This window comes from Bemisia tabaci, chromosome 2 (assembly GCF_918797505.1).
Source record: "Bemisia tabaci chromosome 2, PGI_BMITA_v3".
Taxonomy (NCBI): domain Eukaryota; kingdom Metazoa; phylum Arthropoda; class Insecta; order Hemiptera; family Aleyrodidae; genus Bemisia; species Bemisia tabaci.
Genome location: NC_092794.1, coordinates 13066383 through 13093136, shown reverse-complemented (window position 1 = coordinate 13093136; position 26754 = coordinate 13066383). Strand labels below are relative to the sequence as shown.

The window sequence follows — 26754 nt, the reverse complement described above, 5'->3', positions numbered from 1 at the left end:
TGAAAATATTACCTAATTGTGGTTTATCAAGAGTAAATTGTTATTTCCATCGGTCCAAAATGAAAATAGATTAAGAAATTATTCACAAACCAATCTCATTTTCTTTTTAATTGATCAATTAGTTGATGTTGTTGTTTTTGTGTGACAGACATCGCAGGATTCCTGATCCTTATCCCTCAATATCGTTCGTTTGGGTGCACTCGTTTCGGCCTCCATGGCCAGACAAGGCCGGCTGCCAGTCAGCTGATAATCGAGTTGTCTTAACTCTGGGTATAAAGGGACTCTAGTCGGAGGACCGCTAGGAATTTGGGAAATTCAAATTTACCGCCTTTGATTGTTCAGAGATTTCAAAGATTATCATGTCTTGCCTAGTCTTGCCATTGGCATTGGCTGACCTGACCGACTGGTTGAATCTTTGGTCAGTCTCATTCTCTCATTATTCTATGCTTTGGTGTTGATAAAAACATTCTTATCATTATCAGAGAAAATTCAATTATTCAATGATCAATGCTAATATTGTGATTGTTGTGCGCTGTAACGTTGTGCTCTGAATACTCAATGCCTGTTATTAGTCGTAAAAATTAAGAATGAGATCCTGAGTAAAATATCTTGTATCTATCTCAGTCTCAACTTACCACCCGCCTCCCAGAAATTCTTTGCACTTATTCAACCTGTATTCACTGCTTGACATAGGTACAACTTGACATTATTTAGGTATATTTTGTGCATGGATGATTTTCAGCAAGTGAATATACCCTCATTTACCAAACCACTATCGGTATCCTTGAAAGCCCTGGTTCGAATCAGTGGCTGAGGCCCGTACCATGGTCCTCAAATAAACAGCTGTCTCTGAGTTTTCTGACTGGGGATGATGGATTCCTGAACCCCTGAGCTCACCTTATCTCTGATCCTGTTAAAATCTTTGTTTGAATCTGCGTTTGTTCATCTAATCGTTTCATGTCTTCTAAAGTTAATCTGTCTCCTCTCCTAGGTGTCAAAACATTGTTAAAAGTCCCTCGCAGGAAACATTCGCAGGCTGACTTGTTGCTGATCAGAAGGAAGAGGCTCTAACTATCCTTGATAAATGACATGCCAATAGCTTGACTAACTTTCAAAAAAGGTCGCAGCTTACCAACATTTTCTTCGGGGAGACAGGCCTGCATGCATCATGGAAGAGGGGCTAACAATCTGATTTTTAGCATGCCTCCTTGATGAACTTTCCAATCACACAATGAAATTTTAAGCTTGAAACTTTTTCTGGCCTTTAAATAATCAAAACCCTCCAACAGCATGTTTAAAAGACTTATATGACGGTGTAAGTCGGCAATCACATAACTCGTTTGCGGTGTCTGTAAATCTCCGCCTCCATGCTATTTTTTAAAGGAGAAAAAATTGACATCATTCATTGAAGTTTTTGTAGAATTTTCTTGCCACAGAGAAGAAAAATCACGACAGCTTTAAAGAATTGCCGTTGAGCAGTTTTCCATTGAAAAAATAAAGTATGACAGGAAGTCTGCAACATCGCCAACCGAGTTATGTGATTGCTGACTCACACCGTCCGTATCCTGTGATTCAGGGTCAATTCTTAGCGCCAAAAATGCAAATCTCTATGTATTTTTGCCGTATATTCTAATAATTGAAAAAATTATTCAAAATGCTGATGGAGTCTGAAAAAGCATCTTATTCTTGCTATCCTCAAGAATTATTTCCCTTCTATAGACAGTAGGTAAGGAGGAATGTAGACAGTTTTTTGTTCATCTGAAAAATTGTGTTTTTCGAAATACGCACTTCTGCAGTTTCACCATCGATATTGTACATGTACCCCCTAAGTATGTTTTTACTTCATAATGATTTTTCATTGTTTCAGGTATGACTGAATGTTTGGCTGAAGTGATGATAAAATTTTGAATTTCTGAGCAATCTTGTGCAAGAAATTTTCTCATGCCTCTGGAAAGAACTCGCTCAACCTTTGGCAAACCATCTAAAAGCAAACGGGTGACCAGTATGCCGAAATTTGATGGAGAGGCTGCTCAGTTGTACGTCAACTTAAAGTCAGACACAGACGCAGATTTTGTTTTGCCGCAGCCGTTAAAATCTAAGTTACACGATCTATTTAGCCAAATTGAAAAGGAATTCGAAACCATGTACCTGGACTACCTGCATTTGCAAAACAAAGTGGATATTTTAAATGATAAGTTGGAGCGTGAAACTTATGAAGAGAAAACTTATGGAGACCTAGCGGAATGCGACTGTGCAACAGCTGGTAAATCTCGAAGTAACTTGAAACAGAAAAGTGGTCTACATGGTGGCTCATCTCAGAAATTGAAAACTGCACACAAGTTAAAAGCTCAAACCAGTAAAATTGTCTCCAGCTTCAAAACACCAAGTATCACATGCTCTTTGGTCAAAGAATTTTCCGGTCATCGGGATGGGGTCTGGGATGTCGATGTACCTGTTACCAACCAGCCACTTGTCGGAACAGCATCTGCAGGTAGATATTTCAGCACATCACACAACTCAAAAATGTGAAATCAAAATACTGAAAAGGACCACAAAAAAGTGCATTATTATTTGAGAGAGTTATAGTACGGATGAAGATTCATCCTCCTTTACAAGAGAGCACAGAAAAATTTAGAAAAAAATACTTATAATTATTTTTTGTGACTGGACCATTTTCCTGTAGGTAATCCTTGAAAGCCTATTCGTTGGTTTCTGCCATTAATTCAGAAACTTTTTTTGAGATGATATAGGTACTCAATTCAATTCTGAGTCAATGATCAGTGCCAGCTTCAATAATCTGAAATATAGCAGCAAGTTGATGCGAATGTTGTTTTTTATCCCTTACTTCTCTCCTCCCTAATTATTGATCTCTGAAATTTGTTCACAGATCATACAGCAAGAATTTGGAATGCTATCAGTGGCCATTGCTTACTTCAGTATGCTGGTCATAGTGGCTCAGTAAATTCGATTAAATTTCACCCCAACAAAGATCTTGCCCTAACTGCCAGTGGTGACCAGACAGCTCATATTTGGCAAGCTCTTGTTAATTGGGAACAAAGTGTGGTATGTTCATGATATTTTCATAATTGTATGGCATCAACGAGAATCAATGTAACTACAATATCTATCCAATTTCCTATTGTATTTCAATTTTTTACCCAGAACCTGACAACACACCGCCCTAAAATGTTAAGCTTATTCTCCATAGTCTTATGGAAATATGTATAATATTCTGAGTCATTGTGCTGCTTAGTTTTTGCTCAAAAAAATAAAATTCAAGAGGGAATTGAGCAAGATAAAGTGTAGTTCGGCTCGCTCTAGTTGAATGTGTCCTGTTAGCAATAATTTATCCCAGACACATGAGACATGTTGTAAATTTTTTCAAGATCTTTGTTGAAATACCAGCTCTCTTACTCAACAATGGTTAGGAAAACTTTGAGTTCCTTACTCACAAGTAAAACCAAATTCTATGTGACTCAAGTGAAGCACTATAACAGTGTTGGTAGGCTTCTTAATCAGTTAATATTCCATCCCTGCCCTGTGTCGTTTTAAGTGTAAGCAACGGGCAACAGCTGAGCTGAAGCACCAAGATTGAGGTTGTCGTATTGTTATACAGCAGAGACTCTTATGAAACGTTTAGGGTGCCATGGAACTGAAGTAGATCACGGATTTTTATGAGCAAGAAATTTCAATGTATGCATCGAAAAGCGTTAACATCTTTGTCACGAGTTGCTTTCGTTGCACACATCGTGTTCTACAAGAGATTTTGATGAGAAAACATACATCATGATGCTTAAATTTACACCTTGTCCAGTGGTCCTTTGTCTTCTAATTCTGGTTGAACGTTCTAATTTTATAATTTCAATTTTCTCCGTAGAAAAATAATTCGGACGAAGATATTGATGCAGATGAAAATTGTGGTGAAGACAACACTCCTGTTCCCATTCTAAGGACACCACTGTGTGAGTTACGAGGTCATGATGGGGTTGTTGTGGCAGCAGACTGGTTGCCAGGAGGTAATCAGGCAGTCACTGCATCCTGGGATCGAACGGCTTCTTTATACGATGTTGAAAGCGGACAGATGCTTCAGTGTCTTTCAGGTCTGAAATTTTCCTTCTTTCGTAATATACCTCTGTTTGTACATATTTGTTCCATGTGTGTTTAGTGTTTTCAGACTGAGAGGAATAAGTTTTAAAGGAATCATTGGAAAGTTAGAAAGCCAAGCTAAGTTCAAGTGGTTGATTAATTTAGGAGTGAAAAAAGTGAATAAGAGCTTAGTCAGGGGCGTAGCTAGGAAATTTCTCTGGGGGGGGGGGGGCATGGGACCACCTCTCGTGGTGAAGAGAGCGGCGGGGGGGGGGGGGGGGGTGAGGAAAGTTAAACTTTTTGAACATTGTCCAAAGTCTTCTCAAAATTTATAGCCTTTAAAATGGAGAATTTGCATGCAAATGTTTTATTTCTTCATCTAAAACTGCTTAAAGAGCTGATTTCGCAGTATTTTTTATACTTTTTTACTAACATGGGAATTCGTATAAAAATAGATTTAAAAGTGAGAAAATGCACCGCCTAGTGACGTCATCTGGCGGCATTTCCCATTTAAACACACATATTTTAGCAGATTGGGTTATTTTGTCATATCCTCTCCAATAATTGTTCAATTCATGAACCAAAGGTATCCTCGTGTTCAGTTCACTCAGTAGTTCCCACTTAAACAAGGAATTCATCAAATTTCAGACACCTGCAAATTCTCTATTGACTCTCATAGTTACTCTCTGGTATTTCTATCAAGTCAGTTTCATGACCAGTTTTCTGTTGTTTTTCTTATAATTCCTCTAATTCTTCTTTAATGCATCTTTACTTCAGCCATTGAGTTGGTGACCTTAGGTTTTTCATCTATCTTAAAGCACACAGTCGAATGATGACGCACATGCCTTGTGAGTAGGAGCGCAGAATGTTCTTTGCCTTAACAATTTTTAGCATTTCCTCAGGACATTTTACTCTCTCCTTCATTCATAACAGCACAACCCCCCCCCCCCCCTCACACCCCAAAAATGTATGCAAAATATTACCTACCGCTTGGCATGACTTAAAAGTAAGGATCTCATTGTTTTTACATTTTTAACAGCCTTCTCATCTTTTCAAGTGACTAGACCATGACTGGGCAAAATCTTTATGAATTAGTCGAATACTAGATCTTATGTCATATTATTATGTGTTCAAGTTCAAAATTAATTTGTATTATAAGATTCTATTTTACATTTTGGTAGTTTTTTTTTTTTTATTATTATTATTTATTTATTTGCTTTTTCATTCAATTCTTTGGTATACATCAGCCAACATATCAGCCCTGATACAAGTCTATCTTTACATTGGCATCGTAATTAAATTACATAGATGGCCAACGAAATTTTTTACAATAAAAGAAAAATTGCAGTATCACTATTGCAATCAATGACTCGTAAAAATTTTGGTTGTATTCAAATGGGGTTTTCCTTAAATTCCTTCAAGGAGTAAAAGGCTCATTTGGAAGTTTTGTATTGATGAAAATGTAATAGTATTAAGTACAATCATCAGTTTTTCAAAATCACAAAAATGTCTCCCAACTTTCTTTTCTATGATACTGCTGTGCTAAGTAAGAATGCCGTAAATCCATCAAGATTTTCCCTCGTTTTTTGGAACTTAACACTTTATGAAATAAAAACTGTTCCACCCATGCACCTCAAATTTTCAGGTCAAGTTTTTGATAGTATTTGCAAAAAATTTTGTAAAAATATTGTCCCTAGATACACAAGTTCTTCTGCTATGATCTTTTGTTTTCAAAAAATTTAAAATGGCGTTTACAGCGTTTTTGCGTTGCACAGCTGGATTCCTCTCAGTTGTTTTTCTGATTAAGATGAATAAATATATATTACTCTGAAGATATCCTAAACTTGATATTTTCCAAGTTCTCATCATTTGATTTAAAACTTTTGTTTCGCTATTTTCAGGTCATGACCACGAGCTAACTCACATCACAACTCATCCGCATCAGAGGTTGGCAGTAACAGCTTCATATGATACAACTTTTAGACTGTGGGATTTCAGAGAACCCATTCATTCTGTGTCTGTTTTTCAAGGTCACACCCAGTAAGTTCAAAAAAGTTACAAGTTTTAGTGTATATTAAAGTTGGAGTGTGGGTGTGTGTATGTGACTGTGTTGAGAAAAAAGGATTATTACCCAAGAGCTCTATTTCTCGGTTGAACCTCTCAAAAGCTCCAATTGAAATGTTGATTTCATTGCATATAAAAATGTTTTATTAGCATTTTGGCACAAAAAAATGCCAAAACCAAACTTGAGTAATAACGTTTTTTAATTTGCAGTCCAATGAATGTAGTTTCAAGGAAAAATTATCAGAAGTTTTGATCTGCTTTGCTGAAAACTAGAAATTGTTGGTTCCTAATGCAACTTTACGCTATTTACTGGCTCAAAAGTCAACTTCATAGCTTGCAATCTGTTACTCAGTATAGTAAAGTAGTTGCTCTTGTGAGTTGATTCAACGGTAAGAAATCGAACTTGCTTTTAATTTTGCAGAGCCGTAACTAGTGCCATTCTTTGTGAAGATAAAGTGATATCAGGAAGTGATGATCATAGCATCAAAGTTTGGGATTTGCGTAATATGCGGTCACCGCTAGCAACAATCCACTCTGACTCGGCCGTCAATCGAATGTCTGTATCTTCTTCAAACATTATTGCCATACCGCATGATAACCGACAAGTGCGCTTTTATGATTTGTCTGGCCATCGAATTGGACGTTTACCTCGATCCAGTCGGCAGGTACGTCTGAAGCCATATTATCACATTTTCTCCAGTTTATTCTGTGCTTTGGCAGTGAGCAGACACATCCAACAAAGCAGGTGATTGCACGTATGAAAGCACCTGATTTTTCTATCATTTGGTAGGTAATATGCACCAAGTTTCCAGGGAAGTCATCTACAAAACTTTACTTTCTTTAGATCCAGCTCTCATTATGACACCTCTGCCAATTGAGTCTTCTTTTTACTTATCTTTGACAAGAAGTTGCTACCTGTTGACATTTTCAAGCGCTAGTAACAAAAAATTACAATGAACTCGTCCAGTAATTTTTGGTTTTTGCATTCTTGGAAAGTAAAGGGTGCACACAACTCACAAGATTTTTCTCCGATTCCCTGAATAAAATCAACCCACAAAAAATAGGTTTAAAAAGTTGTATATTTTAAGCCCTGTTTTAAATGCGCATTGCTGAGTAGTCAAGATTGCGCCCAAAAATATCCTTCCTGCTGCAGGTGCACTTTTGACCTTGCCACTTCTCAGCTGCGATTTATGATCTTCGCAGCCAGTATCAGTGCTGCCGAAGAGGACAGTAGCAATAAAGAACAATTTCGCTTCTTTTCACAATTTTAGTGTAAAACTAACCCCTGTTATTGATTGCAGGGTCATCAAAGAATGGTTTGCAGCTCAGCGTGGGCAGATGACGGCCTTTCTTGTAATTTCTTCTCTTGTGGATTCGACAGACTCATTCTCGGTTGGAATTTGGTTTCTAGTAAAGATTAAATGATCTTCATCCTTTGAAAGAGATACCCACGTCCTTTATAATCTCTCTCCTGCCTGAAAAGGGGTGTGCAACAGTCACTCTTCCTTACCATTTTGGTCAAGTGGTCTAACAGGAAAGAATGGTAGGCGGACATTTTTTGTTTCGTTCGAAGGATCATCTTTTTTAAGCGTATTACTTATATTAATGTCTACAGTTTTACATCAACGATATATTTAAAATTGGAAATAGTATCAATGGTGACGGTTTATTGTCCTCTGAGCAGAGTGCCACCTTTGATAACTGCGATAATGCTCTCACAGTTTATCAGGACTGAAATAAATTGTATGGTTCCAAGAAGAGTATTTTTAACGCACACAATTTTCATGGTCCTCATAAATGTTCAGCGTAGGACCACATTCCTATTTTAATATTGTATTCTTGCGGATAGAGTAACTACATTGGGGGCAGTGGCAAAAAAAGAAAAAAAAAAAAAAAAAATGAATCAAAACTGTTACCTATCAGCCTTAACAGAAAAATATTAAGAAAAAAAAAAGAAGAAAAACTCATCATCTTCCTCTGATTCAAACGGTATGCTGTGCCATCAATAGAATCAAACCATTCGGCTGGATTAATATTTATAGCACTCAATTTTATTTTCCTTTGAACAGGAGGGGTGAAAAATTATAAAAAGCAGAACTTGCAACAGATAAGATGGCAGTTGTTTACTTCTGACAGTCACCCGTAATAGACAAATATAGCAAAATTCCCACAGAGGAAGGTATTGATTTCCGGTATCTGTCCTCAAAAGCAGCTAATGTCGTTGTAGCACTCTGTCAATCCTCAATCACTATTGGACTACAGCAGCGTAGTCACTTGAAAACGGAAAGTATAAAACAGCCAATTTATGTAACGTGAGATATACCTGTCCTCCAACTACGGACATTTCTGAAATTGGGCTGAAGTAATAGAAATATTTGGTTTTGAATGTTCATTTTAAGTACCTAATAAAAGTTTTTGTTTTTGAATGTTGATTGACTTTTATTGAATTATCTTCTTAACCTAAGTAAATCTTGGATTTTGAACAAATTCTCATGATCAACGCCAGAATAAGGTGAAGAAATACTTAAATAAATGTGACTCAGAGTATAAAAAAAGAAAAATATTTATAATTCAGGTACTGAACTATCTTGATTACAGATAATAAGAATAATGCGTACATAAAAGTCTGATAACAATGATCTCAGACTTTGTATGCATTTAAATCAGCCAATACACTTTGAGAAGTAATTTACAGAAACATAAGAACTAAAATTCATTTTGAACAATGATACATAACAAAATTTACAATCATCAGAGCAGGTAAACTTCGGAAAGGTTCCAAAGAATTCAGGCAAGTGAGTTCAGTAAAGCTTATTAACTGATACAGGGTATGTGGGCATAGTTCAGTAATTAGTTTTATTTTCATCACTAAAAGAATAATAATAAAAGACAGGTAGAGATACGATAACATCATTGTACATTTGTTAATTGAAAGCTTCAGGCTGATGAAAATGAAAACTTGTTTACTGCAACATTATTTTTAATTCGAGAACTCTCACAATGGTAGAGTCCTCGCCAAGTAAATTTATGCACCTTTAGAGTGCAACAGAAGATCGTGTGACATCAGTTTAGCACTGAAAGTACATGCAAGAATCAAGATCTCTTTTATCTTCTGTCGCAGTCTGAGAGTGCGCAAACTTATGTGGTGTGGACTCTAGTGGTATAAAAATCTGCACTTTTTTCACGATGATGAGAGTTTAGGTTTGCGCCACTTAAAAGAATCAAAGCAATGATTAAATGGTTTTTAAAACTCAGTGGCTGATCAAAGCACAAAATTCTATCATTACCAATGGGCTTGATTTTTGCATTTTGACACTGATTTAAGCATGAAACTACAATTTGTCGTATCCAGGGCAAAGGGACATAACTCCATTCCAACGTTGCAAAATTGATTCCAACAGTTCAATTTGTTACAAGAATATAACCTTGCAGTTTCTCTCTAGAATTGTGCTAATTTTTGCAGTTGTTTTTTTTTGTCAGCAGTAAAACCAGAGAAATTTTCAATTGGAATTTCTCTAGTTCCCCAGCAAAAGTATAACTTGTGAGCGAAAATATGCAGCTTTGAAATATAAAGTTATTACATCCTAGTGTTGGGAAAACGTCAAATAGTAACACACCGCAAGGGAGGATTTCTGAAAAGTAGAACACTAAAAGAAAAAGAAAGAACTTTGAATGATATTTTTCTGTTTGTAGATAACTGTGACACGGGTTAAGATACTAGAAATATAATTACTTTTAAACTTTCAGAGGTAAAAGAGGAAAAAAGTTGCTTCTCTTCTGGAACTAACCTTGACACCTGAAGTTCATGGATGCTTAGAGCATAGAATTCAAACGAATATTTTTACACTGCCAGTATATGTACATTAATTAAATACAGTCCCATTTTACGGATTTGTATTTTTTCAGCTATTCAAATTGAATGCTAAGTAAAATAAATTGTCATTAGGATAAGTAAGTCATAGGTACAAAGTTTCTAATAAAATATACATTTAAATTCATGCATTAATTAATTAAGTCAACTTGACAACAATAGCCCCGGGCTTTTACATGAAGGATTCATAAGCTCAGGGTTAATTAAAACTTCTGCACTAGGAGCTGCAAGTGAATTGAAAAATAAAAGCGAATTTCGTTACGAAGTTTGGAGCCTTTCAGGAGGTTCTGTTCTGCCATGTCTTTACTATCACCAACTTTCAGTAGTCAGATTGATGAATTTCATTATTATCAATCTGACAGAACATTTTCAACCATCTTCAGTCGTGGGTTTAATGCAACCCATCAGGAACTTGAAATGCATCGATGGCGAAAGTTTATCTCTATTACCATGTTTCGAAATGTCAGCTCCCATTTCATTTCTTCGAAGAAAAACAAGCTAACTTCATAGCTTGGAATTCATACAGAATATTCTGCTAACCGAGATGAAAAATCAAGGAAATTTACAAGAAATTACATGGCTTAGTTACACAAAGAAAAAATGAAGTATGATAGAAAGAAAAGAGGTTTTGCACCTTAGCCATTGATGTTTTTCGAAGTCACTGAACCCGAAGTTTGGTGCTCAAATAAAAGGAAGAATTACAAGGTTCCAAACTGCGTTATGCCAAAATTCTATTTTCCTCATTGTACAAAAAAGAGGAAAATGGAGATAGAAAGAAAAAGAAAAGAACAAGTTGACCTCACAAAAAACTAGTGAATACAGGAAATTTAGTTATGCTGGTTAAGCACCATCGTCTCTTACATACCAGGTTAAGACATTCATTATGAATACACACCTTGTTAAGACGATGTTCAGGTTCTTTTCTCCCTATTCATCACTGGGTATTTGAAATCTACCATGATGTATGAGAAGAATTCTGCTCAAAGTATATTTTTCCAACTGGTCACAAAGTTCTCCACTTTATTCATTTTGAGTATTCGACTCTATCGAAATAGTTATCTTGGATAGTTCTGAGGATAGCATTGATTTTGTGGCTCCTGAAAAATCAACCTCTCGATGGTCAGTGTTTGTGAAACAGTGACGAGAGGTATGTTGTTAAAATTAAAATTTTCATTAAGAGGTCATACAATTCAAATGACAGAAGCAGTAAAATTTTTGGAGAATGAGCTAAAATTGATCTTGGTAAAATTTCAGCATGGTTGAACCAGTTATAAGGGATACTTATAACCCATTTAATGAAGACGATTATTGATTCTAGGTAAGACAAAATCTTAAGTTTTTAATGACAATTCATAACTTGGTTTTCTACATTGGATTCGAACGCACGTACCACACTAGGAGAGAAGTATTACAAAGAGAGAATTTAAAATACTCCCCTAAAAGAATAAAACACGGTTCATTTTTATGTTTATTATGAAATTTACACTCATTCATCGCACCAGATTCGAAATGATTGGTGGAATATGCTAATCATCAATAATGACTGAGGGAGAAAATTGTTGCATTTTCAGAAATTACTTCCTTTAACCTTTGAAAAATCATGATAATTATTTCACGAAGACAAGACTAGATGTATCCTAATGATGAAAAGTTTGATTAATTTATTTATTGCACACAAAATTTTTAGACACTATTACTGTCACTGACTAATAGAGTATAATGTTACAAGATGCGGAAAAGCAGCTTTGCTTATTTTGATTCAAAAGAAAAGTCTAAGCTTAATACAGGGACTAACGGCTAAACTTTGATACGGTTGAGTTATAAAAAAAAAAAGTGAGGTTGATACATTTAGAACTGAAACAAATTTGAAATGGCATGATATGTTCTGGAGCCAGCAAAAATTATCTTCAATTACATTATTTTTACAATCCAGACTAGATAAGGACAAAAAAAAGGGGGGGGGGTGGATTTTCAGTAATCCTGAAACAAAATTCTATCAATTAACGGAACAAAACATAATGAAATAGTACTTTATAAAGTGTAAACTTGAAATGATCGTAAAACTCGTATGAAGATAAAAAGCAAAATATATGGTGTGTGATGGATTCTTTACTTAGTGCCATTGAGGCTTTTGACGGATCATGAGATAATGCATCCGACTTCAGTGATAGAAAAAATTATCAATTCATATCTTAGGTATCAATAAAAAGAGGGCAGAATTTGTTTTTGATCATTATCATAATTTCTTTCATAATCCTGATCAATACTGTTCCTTCAAAATCTTCCTGGAAAACAATATTCTATAGTTCATACAATAATTTAAAGGATAAAAAGATAAATTTACTCAGTCATCTTAATAATATGGTTAATAGGTAAATCAATACTGGTTTCAATTATTTCTGTCCGTGTCTGATTTGATGGAGAATTTGCTTGAATTAGAGGTACATACTCAATGACCTACGTTCAAGGTATTTTTTACAATTATTTTCTGACATCAGAAAATGAAGGTGAATAAGTTTAAAAAGGGAGACATAAATTGCCAAAGTATGCAATGGAGCGGAATTTCTTGATCAAACTTGTCTCTTTGACTCATTTGATTACGCTGTTTTATTTCCTTCAATATTTATCTCATTTGTAAACCAAGGAGATTCCCTGACTCTGCTCTTTGAGGAGTTTTCATTGATGAATAACATTGATTGACTTTCAGACACATAAAAATCCTCCATCAAAAGGAAGGATGGAAAATAGGCTAAAATAGTCTGTCAAATAAAGGAAAAAATTGTTTCTTTGGTGTGTGAAAAGGCGCACAGAAGTCTCTAAACATGATTGCATCGGTCTATAACAAATTAAAAAACTATTGAAAAGAGCAATGCTAGTTTCAACTCAGCAAGCACTAAATAATGATAAAAATAGACCTCGTTTAATAATTTATCTGTCACAGCATGCAAAAGTACGCCGCTTCCATAATATCCTATGTAATGTTGAGAAAAAAAAACTCATAAAAAAATAAGCTGTTAAAATTTAATTACTAGCAACTATAGTCGTGAATAATGAGTCTTAACTCAAGTAGTCCAGATTCGGACATCATAAAAGCACACATGTCTTAGCATAATACTGTTTGAAGGAAATGGTGAAATCAATTTTACAAAGGAGATATTTCGGAAAAACCATTCAAAAAATGGCTCTTATTTTCCAATCCCAACAAGGGCTTCATCCATTAGCTCATCATCAGTTATACAAGGAGATGCAGAGTGCGGTGATGGAAGAATTGAGGCTGGCGACTTGACGATGTGAATTTGAACCGAGGGTGAGTGAGGGAATACTGAAGGTGAGTTGTTCCTGCGTGCAGGAAAGGAAGAGACCATTCGCTCTGGGGCTGGCGCTAATTTTTGGGTATCGAGGGTTTTGTTATTATTCGGGAACGATGAGGAAGAAAAATCCATGAGTATCTCAGCGACTTCTTGCGACTGAGCACCTGCCCCTCCTTTGGGAGCTTCATTCGCTTTTGATGAAGTTTCACTGGTTTTTGATGTGCTGGAATCGACTACTTTTTTAAATGAACTGTTTCCATTATCTTTAAAAGACAAATTAGAGATTGGAAGGTCCATTTTTAGACTACTTAAACTATCATCTTTGGATGCGGATAAATTTGAAGTTAGGCTAGACAGCTTTAAATTCGTGTCAGATTTACTCTTTGGTAAACTTACAGACGTAGACACAGTGCTTTGAGATACCTCAGAGCTGGAGACAGATGAACTACTAACATTTTCGAGAGGTGGTGCTTCTGTGTCTGGTGTATCTGGGATTTTACTACTACTACTTTTTTTACTGGAGTCATTATTACTAGTGTTTTCATCCACATTTTTCACTAAATTCAAGCTGACGACAGGATGCTTTGATACACTATGATCTGGTTTGCTCCCAACTTCGTTTACTTTAGTGTCTGACCGAGTGCTTTCGCTACTATTGTGATAAGACTTTTCACTGAGACCAGCAGATTTTTTTGATCCTTCACTATCCGCTGAGGTGTTGTTTACCCTCGCTGATAATTTTGGAATTTGAAATTTTGTGTCCAGGAGTTTGAAGCTCTCGAGAATTTGAGCAGGATGACCGGAATCGATTTTACTTGATTTAGACTCACTATCATCTTTTATCATTGTGGGGCTAGCTTTCCCTGTTTTAGAACTAAATATGCTTTTGCCTGGATCTAACTTACTTGCAAATTTAGCCTTGTTGCGATTGACATCTGATCCTGGTTTTGAGGAATTAGTTGATTTGACAGATTTTGTTAGGTTTCCGGATGAGTTTGATCTTTGGAAAGGCTTGGAACTCGGACTTTTGCTACTAATACTGCTACTTGAGTTCGTTTTTGTGATGACCTGTGGTTTCTTAGATGCAGGCCCACTCTGAACCCCAGGTTTCAAACCTGTGTGTCCTTTTGGTGAATTTGTTCCTGAGGATGCAACAGTTTTACCGCCACTTTTTGAGTCTTTCTTTTTGTTTATTGTTATTTTCATACCATCTAAACTTGGTTTTACCATATATTCACCTGGATTCTTCCCACTGTCAACTTTATTTCCCGTTAATTTATCACTAACCTTGCCACTATAGGAGCTACTAGATCGAGAATCTTTAGTTGGCGTTGTTGATTTATTACTACCGCCCCCTCCTCCCCCATCATTTCCTTCTCCTCCAGGATCACCAGTTCCACCTTGAGCGGATTTTAACTTATCAATCACAGCTGATAATGACCCTTTTCGGTTTCGCATAACTGCTTGTTTGGGGTCCAAACAACTTGCTAAGCTACCGTCAGTTACTAAAATCGTGCTATCTACTGGTAGATCTACTGGCAATGCCTTTAGTTTTACACTTGCAGATTTAATCTTTGGGCTCGAGCGTCCACTGCTTGAAAAATTTGAACTTTTTCTGTCTTTATCTCTCGACTCCTTGCTAGAGGACTTCTTTGGATCACTTTTAGCAGCGGAAGAGGGAGATGAAACTGCTGATTTTAGAGTTGACATGCTTGGTTTTCCGGAACCAGATGAACCAACTTGTTTAGACACTAGAAGACTGTGTTTAGGACTAGCACTGGCAGATATAGGGCTGCTTTTGGGACTGCTAGTAGAGGGGGAGGTTGATTTACTCGTATGAGATACCAGAACAGGTTTACTGGACTTGGATGAGCAATTTGAGGCAGGACTTGATTTACCTGACAATGAGGTATGCGTTGGAGAGCAATTATACTTGCGTACAGTTCCTGCTGGCGAGGAAGGTTGAGGTGAAGCTGATTCAGAAGGTTTGACGCTTAAGACTGCTTTTGAGTCTTGTTTGGAAGGCACTTTGTCTGGCGGTCCCATTGGACTATCATCTCGTTTTCGCTTACGTTTCTTTTCTAATTTCGATTTGTCCAGCTCCGATTTTAATTTCTTCTTTTCCCTTAGCTTTTCGTCCGACACTGTTTTTGCTGATATTGCAGTAATTGTGATAGAACTGGAGACAGGAGATTGCGGAATGGGTGAGGAGACTACTGGGAAAATCTCAATTCCTGGTCTCCTTTCAAGCACCATGCTTGGGAGAGCGCTCATGTTAGGTTTCACTGAAACTGGAGAAATACTCAAGGATGGAGAGACTAAATTCTTATTACTAAACTCGGTGACATGTTGAGTTGGTGACTTCTTATCATTTGGTCGAATTGTTGTTATTTCTACCATACTTTTCTTATTTTTCTTAGCACCACTTTTTAAGAACTCCTCTACACCATCGTCTTCTGCCTCAGTTGCTTCCATAAATGAATCAGTCTGAAAATCCCCAAGTTTTTCACCAATACTTTTATTCGAGTCAACATTACCCCCCGGTGGTGCTATCTCTGGAGTAGAACTGCAAGATGCTTTGAGCACTGGATTGGTGCTTTTTGGGGTGGTATCGCTAACACTTGCGTCATCTGTGCTTCCCAATTTAGCCTCTGATTCGTCCTTACTTTTTGGACTTTTCTTCGGCAAACTATCAGCTGATTTTCTTTTCCGAAACTTTTTAGTCCCACTATCCAAGTTTTTTGAAATAGTGACTAAATCGGGATTATTGGTTTCCGCCAAGTTATGCCGAGGAGTTATTGGACTTGTTGAGAAGCTTTGAAACCCTGGGTTATTAAAATCCGAATTGTGTGACCCATTGAGACTAGGATAATCCAAATTTGGTTCCAGCTTGATTTTGACATCCGGGTCGAATTCATTGATTGGAGGTTGCTGGTTTTTGTTGTTATTTGGGTTGCCACCGATGTTGCCACTGTTTGAGCCACCGAGGCCCGAAATGTCCATTCCATTCACCAGACGCGTTTCCATCTCCCAACATTTTAATAATGCTCTCATCGTGATTGGTATGGAAAAGCTCCTGAAAAAAAAGAGAGAACGAATTTAATTGACAAAGTCATCATAATTATTCTATCCCATATTTTAATGCATAGTAACTACGGATGCAGGAAGTTTCTAACCTTTCCATTTTAGAAGCCATTTCCCCCCTAAATTCTCAGGGTGATAATTACAAACTCCATAGTAACAAATTGTCTTGATTTTGTAAAAAAATACAAACAATTTTTCTGTAATGAGAGTTGGCCTTAAATCCATGCAATTGTAGCTGTGTAGCCGGGAAGTTTTTGCACTCCTGACAATTACTGCCTGTGTGATAATGGGTCAAAAAATATTTGGAGCTCTTAATCCATATGATTTACATTCATTGTCTCCAGTTCACACGTACCATTCAGACATTTTAGCAGAGAGATAGAGAACTCAACACATCATTACTAGTTGCTGCTTTCTGGTTTCAAGAGTTTGGGACAAAACAGCATTAAAAAAAGACCTCATTAATTAATGCCTTTTATTACCACACTTATCCACTCAATAGACGATACACACGATATGCACAAAAAGTATTTCCTATCCCCTTTCTCTAATAAAAATAAAACTAAGCTCCTCGTGTAGTGCCATAGTCAGAAATATTACAAGGGAGGAGGAAAGGAGCGCTAAGAGTTAAAAGTTTCTCATGTGAGAAGAGTTGTGGTTTTGGGGTTGGGGTTCAAAATTCCTGAAAAGCTCAAGAAAAAGAACTTCATTAAGAACGATTTATTGATTCATAAGAGAAATGAGGGACTCTATACTTCTTATAACCTTTTAGATTGCCTCAGTCCCCAGGACTGTAAGAATATGGATGCAGGATGTGCCTTTTGTTTAGGGGGAAATATTCAAAATTAATGCAAAATGGCAATTAAAACAAATCTTTTCTAAAATAAAAATTAGAAGAAAGATAACAAACCTTTGTAATACTTTAGAAGGATACTCGGAGGCAATAATAGCAGCATGTCCATCGCCAAGCGTCGAGTTCACGGAGCACTTCAGATTTGCTATGTCTGTTAAATCAAGTTCTGCAGTTGTCATGTTTTCATCATACGGATGAATAAAACTGACAGTGATGTGCTGCCACGACCATGGCATCAATTCGAAAATTATGGTTTTCTCCACATCTGGATGATCAGAGGAAATAAACTTAGGTTATTATTTAAAAAAATAAGAAATCACGATAATAAGGAGAAATAATCATTTTCTACAGCAATGAACTCTTTGAGTAATAGGATTTTTTGTCCGATGTGTTGGGAAGCTCAAGATGGATTTAGTAATTTTGTTTCTACACATTGCTACCACATTAATGTGTAAAGAATTAATTTGTTTTTGAGTGTTTTTTTCAAAAAAAAAAAAAAAAAAAAAAAAAAAAAATCAGGTTCATCGAGTGTGAACTTTTGTCTAAGAGTATTCTATCTAATTTTGAGTTTATAACACCAGAATACTAGAATGAGATAAAAAAAAGTAAAATTACAGTAGATAAAATGTCTTTGTTTGACTTATGATATCAATCAATGAAACGGAACCCAGGGTAGGGTATTAAGCAGTAAAAGACGTTTTCTTATCAAACTTCCACATGAATCACATTTGACACATCTCTTACCTTGCTTACTATTGGGCCGAATACATGACATTATAAGTGTATTGAAGAGGGCTTGTTGACGTAGATAGTTGAGAATTTGAGCAACATGAGCCGGGTGGGTGAATGGAATTGAAGATACAACTACTCCATCAAGATTCCGATTCTCCGTAACAAAGTAACAATGTTGTTGTTCTGGCAAAGTCTGAAAACATTGAGATAACAACACATCAATTTGACGAGCAACCAACATATTTGACAGGTGCTGCCAAAGCGTATACTTGAGTATACCTAATTATATTACATAAAGGAAAAACGTTCACTGTCAATTCAATTCTAATTCAAAGCAGAGTTAAGTTAGTTAGTTTATGTAAAATGAGCTAGAGAAAAAAGGCCATAGTTTCAATTTATTTTGGTCATAACTTACTTAATTTTTACAGAGATACAATGTAACTGGCAGATGTGCCTAAGACAGCCAGTAGAACATTAATCATCGATAAATCACTTTCAATTTTCTAGGGCTGTTCTTAGTCTTTACAATATCACTGATTAATGTGCAAAATCTTGTAACTCCGTTTGCAAAGTTGCAGATTGACTGTCATACTTTACTACTTCTTTGGAGAAAAAGTCAACCTTAATTTCTTGCAAACTTCCTTGATTTTTCTTCCCTATTATTTAAGTACATATTCTGTAGAAATTTCAAACTGTACAGGCGACTTGTTTCTTTTCGAAAAGATAAAATAGGAGCAGAGATTATAATACGCCGCAATGGAGGTATGCGGTTTCGCACTGTAGCCATTGATATACATGAAATTTGAAATGAGCCAAGCAGCACAGTTACACCTACATTGCAAGGTTTCAAAATCTAAGCTCTCATTTTCGTAGGATTAACCTTCATAAGGGCAAGAAAAATTGCAATCATTTTTGCGTACAGATATAGGTTGGTTTCCTTTCGAAAAATTAAAATAGGAGATGAGATTCTGAAACACTGCAATGTAGATATGACTGTTTTGCTTAGCTCTATTCATTTTTGCAAATAAATACTCAGATTTTTCTTCTAGCAGATTATTTAGCTGTTGGAGAGGAATTGCTAAGAATGAACACAGAGATATAAAACAAGTCAATTCCATTTATCACAGATTTGTAAAAATTGATTAGCTTACAACAAATAATCCTCGATTCACTCCACAGTTTAGTTGGCCTGCAGAGGAATGTTGCGTGATGAGAGAAACGAGAGGTTGTGGAGAGGACAGATCTGCAACTTCAATATCCGTTACTTCCATGATTTTCTTGACAAGAGAAATGCACATTGGCAAGGGCTCACTCAGTTTCAAAACAAATACAGCTGGCAACGAGTTGCTGTTCATGACGGTCAATGGCGCATAAACAGGTGTGCTGCAATTCAGATAGAAATATAAAATAAGAACCAGAGATGTAAGCGGAAATTTGTAAAATGCCAGTGCATTAGCAAATCATACAAAGAGGAAAACCACAAATCTATTACCTCTGTTTGCCTTAATGCTCAGAGTGCTTATTTGCAGATTTTAGAAAAAGTTCAGTATTCTTTCAATAGTGTTCCTAGCTAATAAAAATGTATCTAAAAATATAGATTTCAATGTGTATGAGGAGCACTCAAAGATATTTCAAGGCAAAGAAGTTTAAAGGTGAGTCTCAAAAAGAGGGTGTCTAGTTTGTTTTCATTTTGGAAAATCCTGATTTATCCTGATTTTTCCTGATTTTTGACTGCTAAATCCTGATTTCATAATTTTTCCAAATCCGGAGAAAAATTATCAGACGGATGGCGGATAATTAATGGAAAATAAGCGGACAGCTGACTTTTCTCAAATCCTGATTTTACCACCGATTAGTCCTCAAATCCTGATGAAATCAAGATTAAATTTTCATAGAATCAGAAAAATCGGGGAAATCCTGATGCTAGACACCCTGAAAAATTTTGGGTCAGAGTTTTTCAAGGTGATTCTAAGTGATCAAGGGACAAAATCCATCCCTATGCTGCCACATTTAAGATATGATAATCATAATAATAAAGATGCTAATAAGAAGATACTAAGTTGTAAATGGATTGGGAAATAATGCGTATAAGACCAAACCTTTTTCCTGTCAAGTTTTTATTGATTGAGATCAGTGTAGAAATTTGAAGCTTGTGTGCAGAGGAACTTTCCATTGTAACGGTTGCGCTAAGCCCTGTTGAGCCAAGGGCATCTGTGCGCAGAGCACGGCAAGTTTTGTTTTCAACATCCAGCAAATCGTAAGGAGACACAAAGTATGTCAACTTCATCGGATGACCTGATTAAAATAAAATTATATTATATTATGTATTATTCGGTGACAAAACTCATGGGAAAACTCAGAATTACGTCTTTGAGAAAAAATAATTCAGAATTATGTTGTTGCAAATAGGATTGTTCAGTGATTTTTAATTCTTGTATTTTTGAAAACTCGAGAGGGTTCTAGTTTACAAGAATTTACGTCAATTTTTTTGCACGATATCACCCAGAAAACTGAACTTAAAGTTACTTAATTTGGGCTCTGGTCTTGAGAAATTTAGTTCAAATGCGTTTGGGGCACCCCCCTAAAGGCAAATTCTAACTCTGTGTAATGAGGATGCAGAAAATTTGTAGTCTTCCCTTTCTTCTCCGAATTATTCATGCTTCTTCAAGAACCTCCTTTTCCCCTAAATTTTCAAAGTTAAGAATTTTCTCTCCTTTCGTTTTTCAATTATAAACAGCCATAGTACTGCAAAGAACACCCCATAACCACACTTGCATATGCTGTTTTTGCCACTTCGAGACCCTTTAAAGTGGTTTTGTCGCTATAAAAACTTGTTTTTGCAGCTCTTCAATTTCATCGTTTGAATGAACATGATCCGCCAGTTGTGCAGTCCAAAACTTTTGATACTCCTGCAGTTCATTGCAACAAGGAGGCTACATCCCTTGACATAGGTCCAACCTCCTGAGGTGCTCAACTTCTCAGCTGTTATGCATTAGTCTGATGATTCTACATTATAGAGTATGATGTAGACTGAACAAAGACTCTTATAATTAGCATAAAGAGAATATTAAAGTTTCAGTTCGGTGTAAAACATCTTTTTCAGACTGCATTGTCAACTAAGGGCCGAATTTTAAGAATAAAATAAAGCAAAAAAGGCTGGGACGGCTGCAATACTCACCTCCTTTCCTCTTTTCTAAAGCTCCAACCGGTGATTTGTGGACGAGGTTGAATGGCTCTTTTATGAAAGTCTGCAAACTTGCTAAGGTGGCTAGGTCTGTTTCCAAAGACTGGAGGGCACTGAAAGCTTTGCATTTTATTTTTTTCTCCGCGTTTACTTGATAAATTGAAACGAGACCTTCAAGCTGAGTTGTAAAATCTGCAAAATCTCTTTTTGATAAGCAATCGACCAACTCAGCACAACTCTGAAAAATGGAGATTGAATTAATGTTAGTTCAGCCCCTAAAAAATTAAACTTACAGAAAACATTTTTGTAAATTTCATATTGAAAAAAAAGAGGTACCTTGCGCATTTTAAATTCAATTTTCTGAATTGCATTTTGATTAAGAAAATTACACTTTTCTCATAGCTCTTGCTAAAATTGCTAAAAAAAAGTGGCTATTATGATGAAGATGATAAAATTAAGGTACCTGACCTGAGTGGTCAGCATATAGCTGAAAACGTTTTCTATTGTAAGGGGGTTTTCTGAGCACCCTTTCAACCCTTCTTTGTATTATGATAGACCCTCATAAAGAAGAAAAAATAGAAATATGGGTGCGTATTTTATAGATGAATGAATAAGGTCATTTGGGATCGAGCAACGATTATGTAGAGCTAATTGAACGTGGTCCATTTACATGTATTATTAAGATGCTCGAAAAGCCTGGTGCCTCTATCAGGGTTTCAAGTTAAATTACATTTCAAAATTCCCTTACTATTCCCGGATTTTTTTGGAAAAATCCCCTGACCATTGGTGCTGCAGTTCTTGGACTTCTTACAAAAAAAAGAAAAATAAAAAGGTTAATTTTAAAATATTAATGCAATCAAACAATAAACATCTCGGATTCAGTACTCTAGGCCCTCGCTTTGCAGGAAAAAATCCCTGAAAACTCATCAATGCTAGTGCGTAGAGCCAGAGCGAAATGGAAGTTTTAGCTGCTTAGCCGCAACCTTGAGAATATCCAGATTCAACGCTAAATTCCCTGACTTTTCCAGGTTCTTTTCAAATTCCTGGACTTTTCCAGGTTTTCCCTGACCCTTGGAACCCTGTCTACTATATACTGCTTGGATAAAAAGATAAAAAAGTCAACCACAAAATATTTAAGATTCTGCATAATTGTTGAATTAGCAAAAACCGATTCGTTCTAGATTATATGGATTCTGAGTGAAAAAAATTGGCTTTAACAGCTATACAAGTACATACTTCGATTTTCTTTCTTTAAATTAATCTTCCTTTACTTAAATTGTCTTAACTTTACATCTTGTACTATATTAAAGCATGCAATTGTTTTTCTTGAAAAAATCTGACCGCAATCAAAAAGTTAGTTCAAGAATCCATCTTGACTATTTTTACCTGTTGCTCTACTTTTCCTTCATGATGAATTTTAACATCACGCACTCCTCCATTTCCTTCCAGCACAACTTCCAGATAAAACATATCCGAAGAGATAAACCAATCGAAGTTCGTTTGTCCAGCCATAAACTTCAACCTAAAATCAAAAAATTTTGTTTGATCATCAAGGTTGTTCACTGAACTTTTTTAAAGTTGAATGATGAGAACAGAGTGCAGAAACGGATGTTACTTAAAGGGATAAAAGCTCCGCAGTGGAATCTTTGAACACTATTCCATATTTGGTTAAAATACAGCAAGCAGTAGTGTTTCAGAAGTGATAAGCATCAGTTTTGCAGATTTTAAACTGCAAATAGGTACCAAAAGTGCGAAGGACAGCTGAGAAAAAAAAGGTATTATTTAATGATAACTTGAGAAATGAGGTTTATATTTTTTTGTTTTTGATAGGCTGCAGACAAATTTTTTACTGGTTAAATTACATAACAACTCCCTTCCCCCCCCCCCTTTCCAGCCTCTTAACTTGATCCCTCTGAAGTTGAAAAGAATAAAAGGGATGTTGTATTGACACATTCATTGCTTTTTTAAAGGTGTGAGATGTGCGGGTGCATTTTGATGCTTACCAAAAATTGTTAGTGCTGATGGAAAATTTGAAAAAGGCAGGCTTTTTGATACTATCAGGAGAGAGGTACTTAAAATTCCTACATAATGATTTAATTTTATTCATGGTACTTACCCTAGCTGTCGACTGATACTTTCTAAACGCTCTATCATTGCTTGAAGAGTGTTGACTTTCACTGAGTGTTGTAAGATATCGAGACATTTTTGCAGCAAATTTTTCTCAACACTGTCTAACGGATAGCGTTTTTCCTAGAGACAGAGTGGCAAGCAAAAAATGTTAAGAACAAAAGAAAGCACAGCTTAGATGGTGATCTCCTTCGCAGCCTGCCAAAGGCTCTTTTACTATTTTCTGAAATGATGACAGAGCAATTCAACAACTTAATTTTTTCATATTCGGCCTTGCAAAGTCAGTCTTAAAAGTTAGTGACACATATTGGTCAGCATATTGCAATATTCCTTAAGCATTCTTTACAGGCTAAATAAATTAATAACTTAAAAAAATTAAAAAATTAATAAGAAAGAAGAAAACAACAGAAAAAAATAGTGTATTTCCCTTGGAAATTACACTAAAATTTTGACTAGCTTTACTTGATCTGCAAAATTACAACAAGCTTTTTATGAAACCTTGTAATAAAAAGGTGCATGTCAAATTTTTTTACAAGTTTATTAATATGTCTTTCTTTTAGCATGGGTCTTTTTTACTTACAAGTTTCACTAATACCGGTTATTCTAACATTCATTCTTGGGTATAGTATACGGTACACAAACTTACAGTTACCTGGATATAGTGTTACCTCGTTTCCAGACTATATCGATTGATTCAGAAAGTAGGCGTGATAAAATTGACCAAGGCAGGTCAATTTTAGACTTTATAGTGCCAAATTTGATTGAAATTTTCTATATATTCTGACATACTAGAAATTTGCTAATGAGTAAGATTGAGAAATGTCCTCTTTTATATAAAGGACCATTTTTTTGAACATACAATGTCCTAATTTATTAATATGTATGTATCCAATTGTTGGTTTCTTTTTCCATTATTCTTCTTTTCATTGACTGAATCGGTCCAGTCCATTTTGATCTGATTGTTGGAAGTTTTATGTAGTTGTTTGTGTAGATACAACAAGAGGAGGTAGATCTTACCAAGAGAGCCATTCTGTGCGATTTGGCAAGATCGAAAAATGATTTGCCTTTCGGTGACTTGGAGCGAAGCTTTTCCATGACCATTTCCATCTGCCACTCTCTAGTTTTGTCATCCATCTTGAGATTGCAAGACCAAAAACTTAAATCTTTTGTTCTTAAAAGCAAAACCTTTAAGAACAGGAGAAAAAAGAAAGAGAGGACAATTAATAGAAGGACATTTACAAAATGATAAATTTTGTAAGGGGAAGGCTTCAGGACAAAGGGAAAACAAGAGCTGCAATTTAAAGTGCGGGCCAAGTTGCACCTCCTACTTCTACAAGTCGTCTCTGATTAGCTGATCTGTCTGGTGCCCACTTTCTGGGGCCTTCATAGTAAATAACTTGAGGTTATTTACATCAAAAGTATCTAAAAAACATGGAAAAATTTAAGCGTCGGAGATTTCAGAGATCAATTTTCCAGATTTTTCTGCAGAGATTGATGGATAAAACATAACATTTTTTTCTCAAAGACACCAAACGGTACCACCTAGAATTTTGTTACTTCAACTGGAAAAATGACACTTGGTGTCATGAGAGAACAAAATTCCAAGTCAAACTGTTCACTGTGTTTGAGAAAAATGCATCATATATTACCCATCAATCTCTTCAGAAAAATCAGGAGAGTTGATTTCTGAAATCTTTAACGCAAAAATTTTTCCTTGTTTTCAAGATATTTTTGATAAAAATGAGCTCCAAGTTATTTCCCATAAGGGCCCCAGGAAGTGGGCAATAGGCGGATAAGTTAATCAGAGATGACTCGTAAAAGTAGGGGGTGCCACTCAGCCTGCAATTTAATCTGCAGCTCTTGCTTTCTCTTTGGTCAAAGATTTAATTTGACAACACATTTTTAGAAGTGTGCTCAATACATAATATCTTATGACATTTTCCAGTGCTGTTAAATAATTCAGATGCTGTAAGTTTCCGATCTCTTGAGGTAGAAGAGCAGGGAGGTAGAATTGAGGATGATGAAGAAGTGAGGTTAGCTTTAATTCTTCACTTCTATGTCTTTCTCTTAGGCAGAATCTTCAGGTTCTCGGCCTGCTATTCTTTTAATTTTATAATAGTCTTGAAAGTTGATACATTTAGACAGATTTTGTGCACTTTACACTTTCGAAATAAAATGTAGATGAACAATGAAGAATCTAGCGGATGACAACGCAACAAAGCAGCTAGACATCAGATAATCCCCTGAGCTCTCCGCTTGATGATCCCAGAGAACAGACCGGAGACTTTAGCAACACACCGAATAATGATAAGCTAAATCTAAAATAATGTGATAAAAAAGTACCATATAGGAACCTAACACCTGCTAACTACTCAAAGAAAACATATTACCTAATTGATTACATTGTTACCAAATTGACTCTTGCAGTTGAATGTAATAATTGTGGAATCTAGAGGATCTAAGACAAAATAATCGGATGGAAGTTTTGGCGGCCAAATATAAAATAAAAATGGAATATCAACTGGACTTCAGTTTGCAATTAGTAACTACAATTTCTGACTCATCCATGAAAACACACATGTGCATAGGGAAAGTATTGGTACATGCATTGCTGCTAAACTGATCCTGAAATTTTAGTTGTAATTGCAAAATGAGGTCCAACGATCCACAGACAACTGTATTCTTAACGCATTCGATATCATATGCTTGTTTACTTCCTAGTCCCAAAATACCTGTGCATGACTTGAGCACAGTCGGTGGCATTGTTACTGTTTACCTTGGTTCCAACCAAGTATTGAGAGTGTTGTTCTACTTGACATGGAGGAGCAGACAGGTGAACGATGACAAAATAAAGCAAATTGACTTGGACTGATGCCCTCTTGATCGAGTCTTGAAAATTTAGCAGCCTAGTCTCTGGAGAGAGATATAGATGAAACAATTATTAAAGGGACCATTGTGGAGAACTCAACAAATTTCAGGGAATTCTGGACTTTCCATTTACTACCCTCTTAAAATTAAGAAGAGTAAACCTTCTTGGGTGAAGAACGGATGAAAGGTAAACCTACCAACAAATTATCTTGCTGCGGAGAAGAATTTTTAGAAAAATTCTTCGGTTGTCCCTTGATGACGATTATCACAAAGAGAATAAACTGCGGTATTTGAAAATAACTTTAGAACACAAGATCTTTGACAATACCAATACTAACATAAAATTGATAAATTATGGAAACTGAAAGTACTGAAACCTGCATCCACGAAGAACAACTGGAAGGGAAAGGAAGTAAAAACAAAAAACAAAACAAAACTCTTCGACGTCATAGAATAATAGACGGTTGAGGCTGTTCATTCCATTGTGGCCATGTTGTTTACGTCATCAAAAAACCACACCGCGAGAAATCAATTGGTTAATTGGGGAAATGACGTAACCGGACGTTGACGAATC

The 26754-nt window shown here is 36.0% G+C and overlaps 2 protein-coding genes across 3 annotated transcripts; one reads left to right on the top strand and one right to left on the bottom strand.

The window, feature by feature from the left end:
- The first annotated feature begins 438 nt into the window (after window positions 1-438).
- Window positions 439-8580, top strand: Wdr37 (WD repeat domain 37). Of its 2 annotated transcripts, XM_019046411.2 has the most exons (8): window positions 439-693; window positions 992-1120; window positions 1868-2491; window positions 2888-3063; window positions 3878-4100; window positions 5988-6126; window positions 6572-6815; window positions 7452-8580. In XM_019046411.2, the coding sequence occupies exons 3-8, from the start codon at window positions 1942-1944 to the stop codon at window positions 7569-7571; spliced, it is 1452 nt and encodes a 483-aa protein (XP_018901956.1). In that variant the 5' UTR covers window positions 439-693; window positions 992-1120; window positions 1868-1941; the 3' UTR covers window positions 7572-8580. The 2 variants fall into 2 exon arrangements, with proteins under 2 accessions (XP_018901956.1, XP_018901955.1); XM_019046410.2 differs by lacking the exon at window positions 992-1120 and having other exon boundaries at window positions 440-693.
- Window positions 8581-8699: 119 nt separating this feature from the next.
- Window positions 8700-26595, bottom strand: MED1 (Mediator complex subunit 1). Its single transcript, XM_019046409.2, has 10 exons — window positions 26378-26595; window positions 24330-24497; window positions 23302-23435; window positions 22572-22707; window positions 21180-21423; window positions 20101-20296; window positions 19153-19384; window positions 18014-18194; window positions 17327-17534; window positions 8700-16408 (listed from the first exon to the last, which is right to left on the bottom strand). Exons 2-10 carry the CDS (start codon window positions 24444-24446, stop codon window positions 13207-13209), a joined length of 4650 nt encoding a protein of 1549 aa, XP_018901954.1. The 5' UTR covers window positions 24447-24497; window positions 26378-26595; the 3' UTR covers window positions 8700-13206.
- Between the last annotated feature and the right edge of the window lie 159 nt (window positions 26596-26754).

Bases quoted from the DNA above. Each gene is read 5' to 3' on its own strand.
- MED1 (XM_019046409.2), bottom strand. From the start codon at position 24,446: ATGGATGACAAAACTAGAGAGTGGCAGATGGAAATGGTCATGGAAAAG. The intron at 23,436-24,329 runs GTAAGATCTACC...CTCTGTCTCTAG, and splicing joins CGCACAGAATGGCTCTCTTG to GAAAAACGCTATCCGTTAGA. The intron at 19,385-20,100 runs GTTTGGTCTTAT...TCTGAATTGCAG, and splicing joins AAAAACTTGACAGGAAAAAG to CACACCTGTTTATGCGCCAT.
- Wdr37 (XM_019046411.2), top strand. From the start codon at position 1,942: ATGCCTCTGGAAAGAACTCGCTCAACCTTTGGCAAACCATCTAAAAGC. The intron at 2,492-2,887 runs GTAGATATTTCA...ATTTGTTCACAG, and splicing joins TGTCGGAACAGCATCTGCAG to ATCATACAGCAAGAATTTGG. The intron at 3,064-3,877 runs GTATGTTCATGA...TTTTCTCCGTAG, and splicing joins TTAATTGGGAACAAAGTGTG to AAAAATAATTCGGACGAAGA.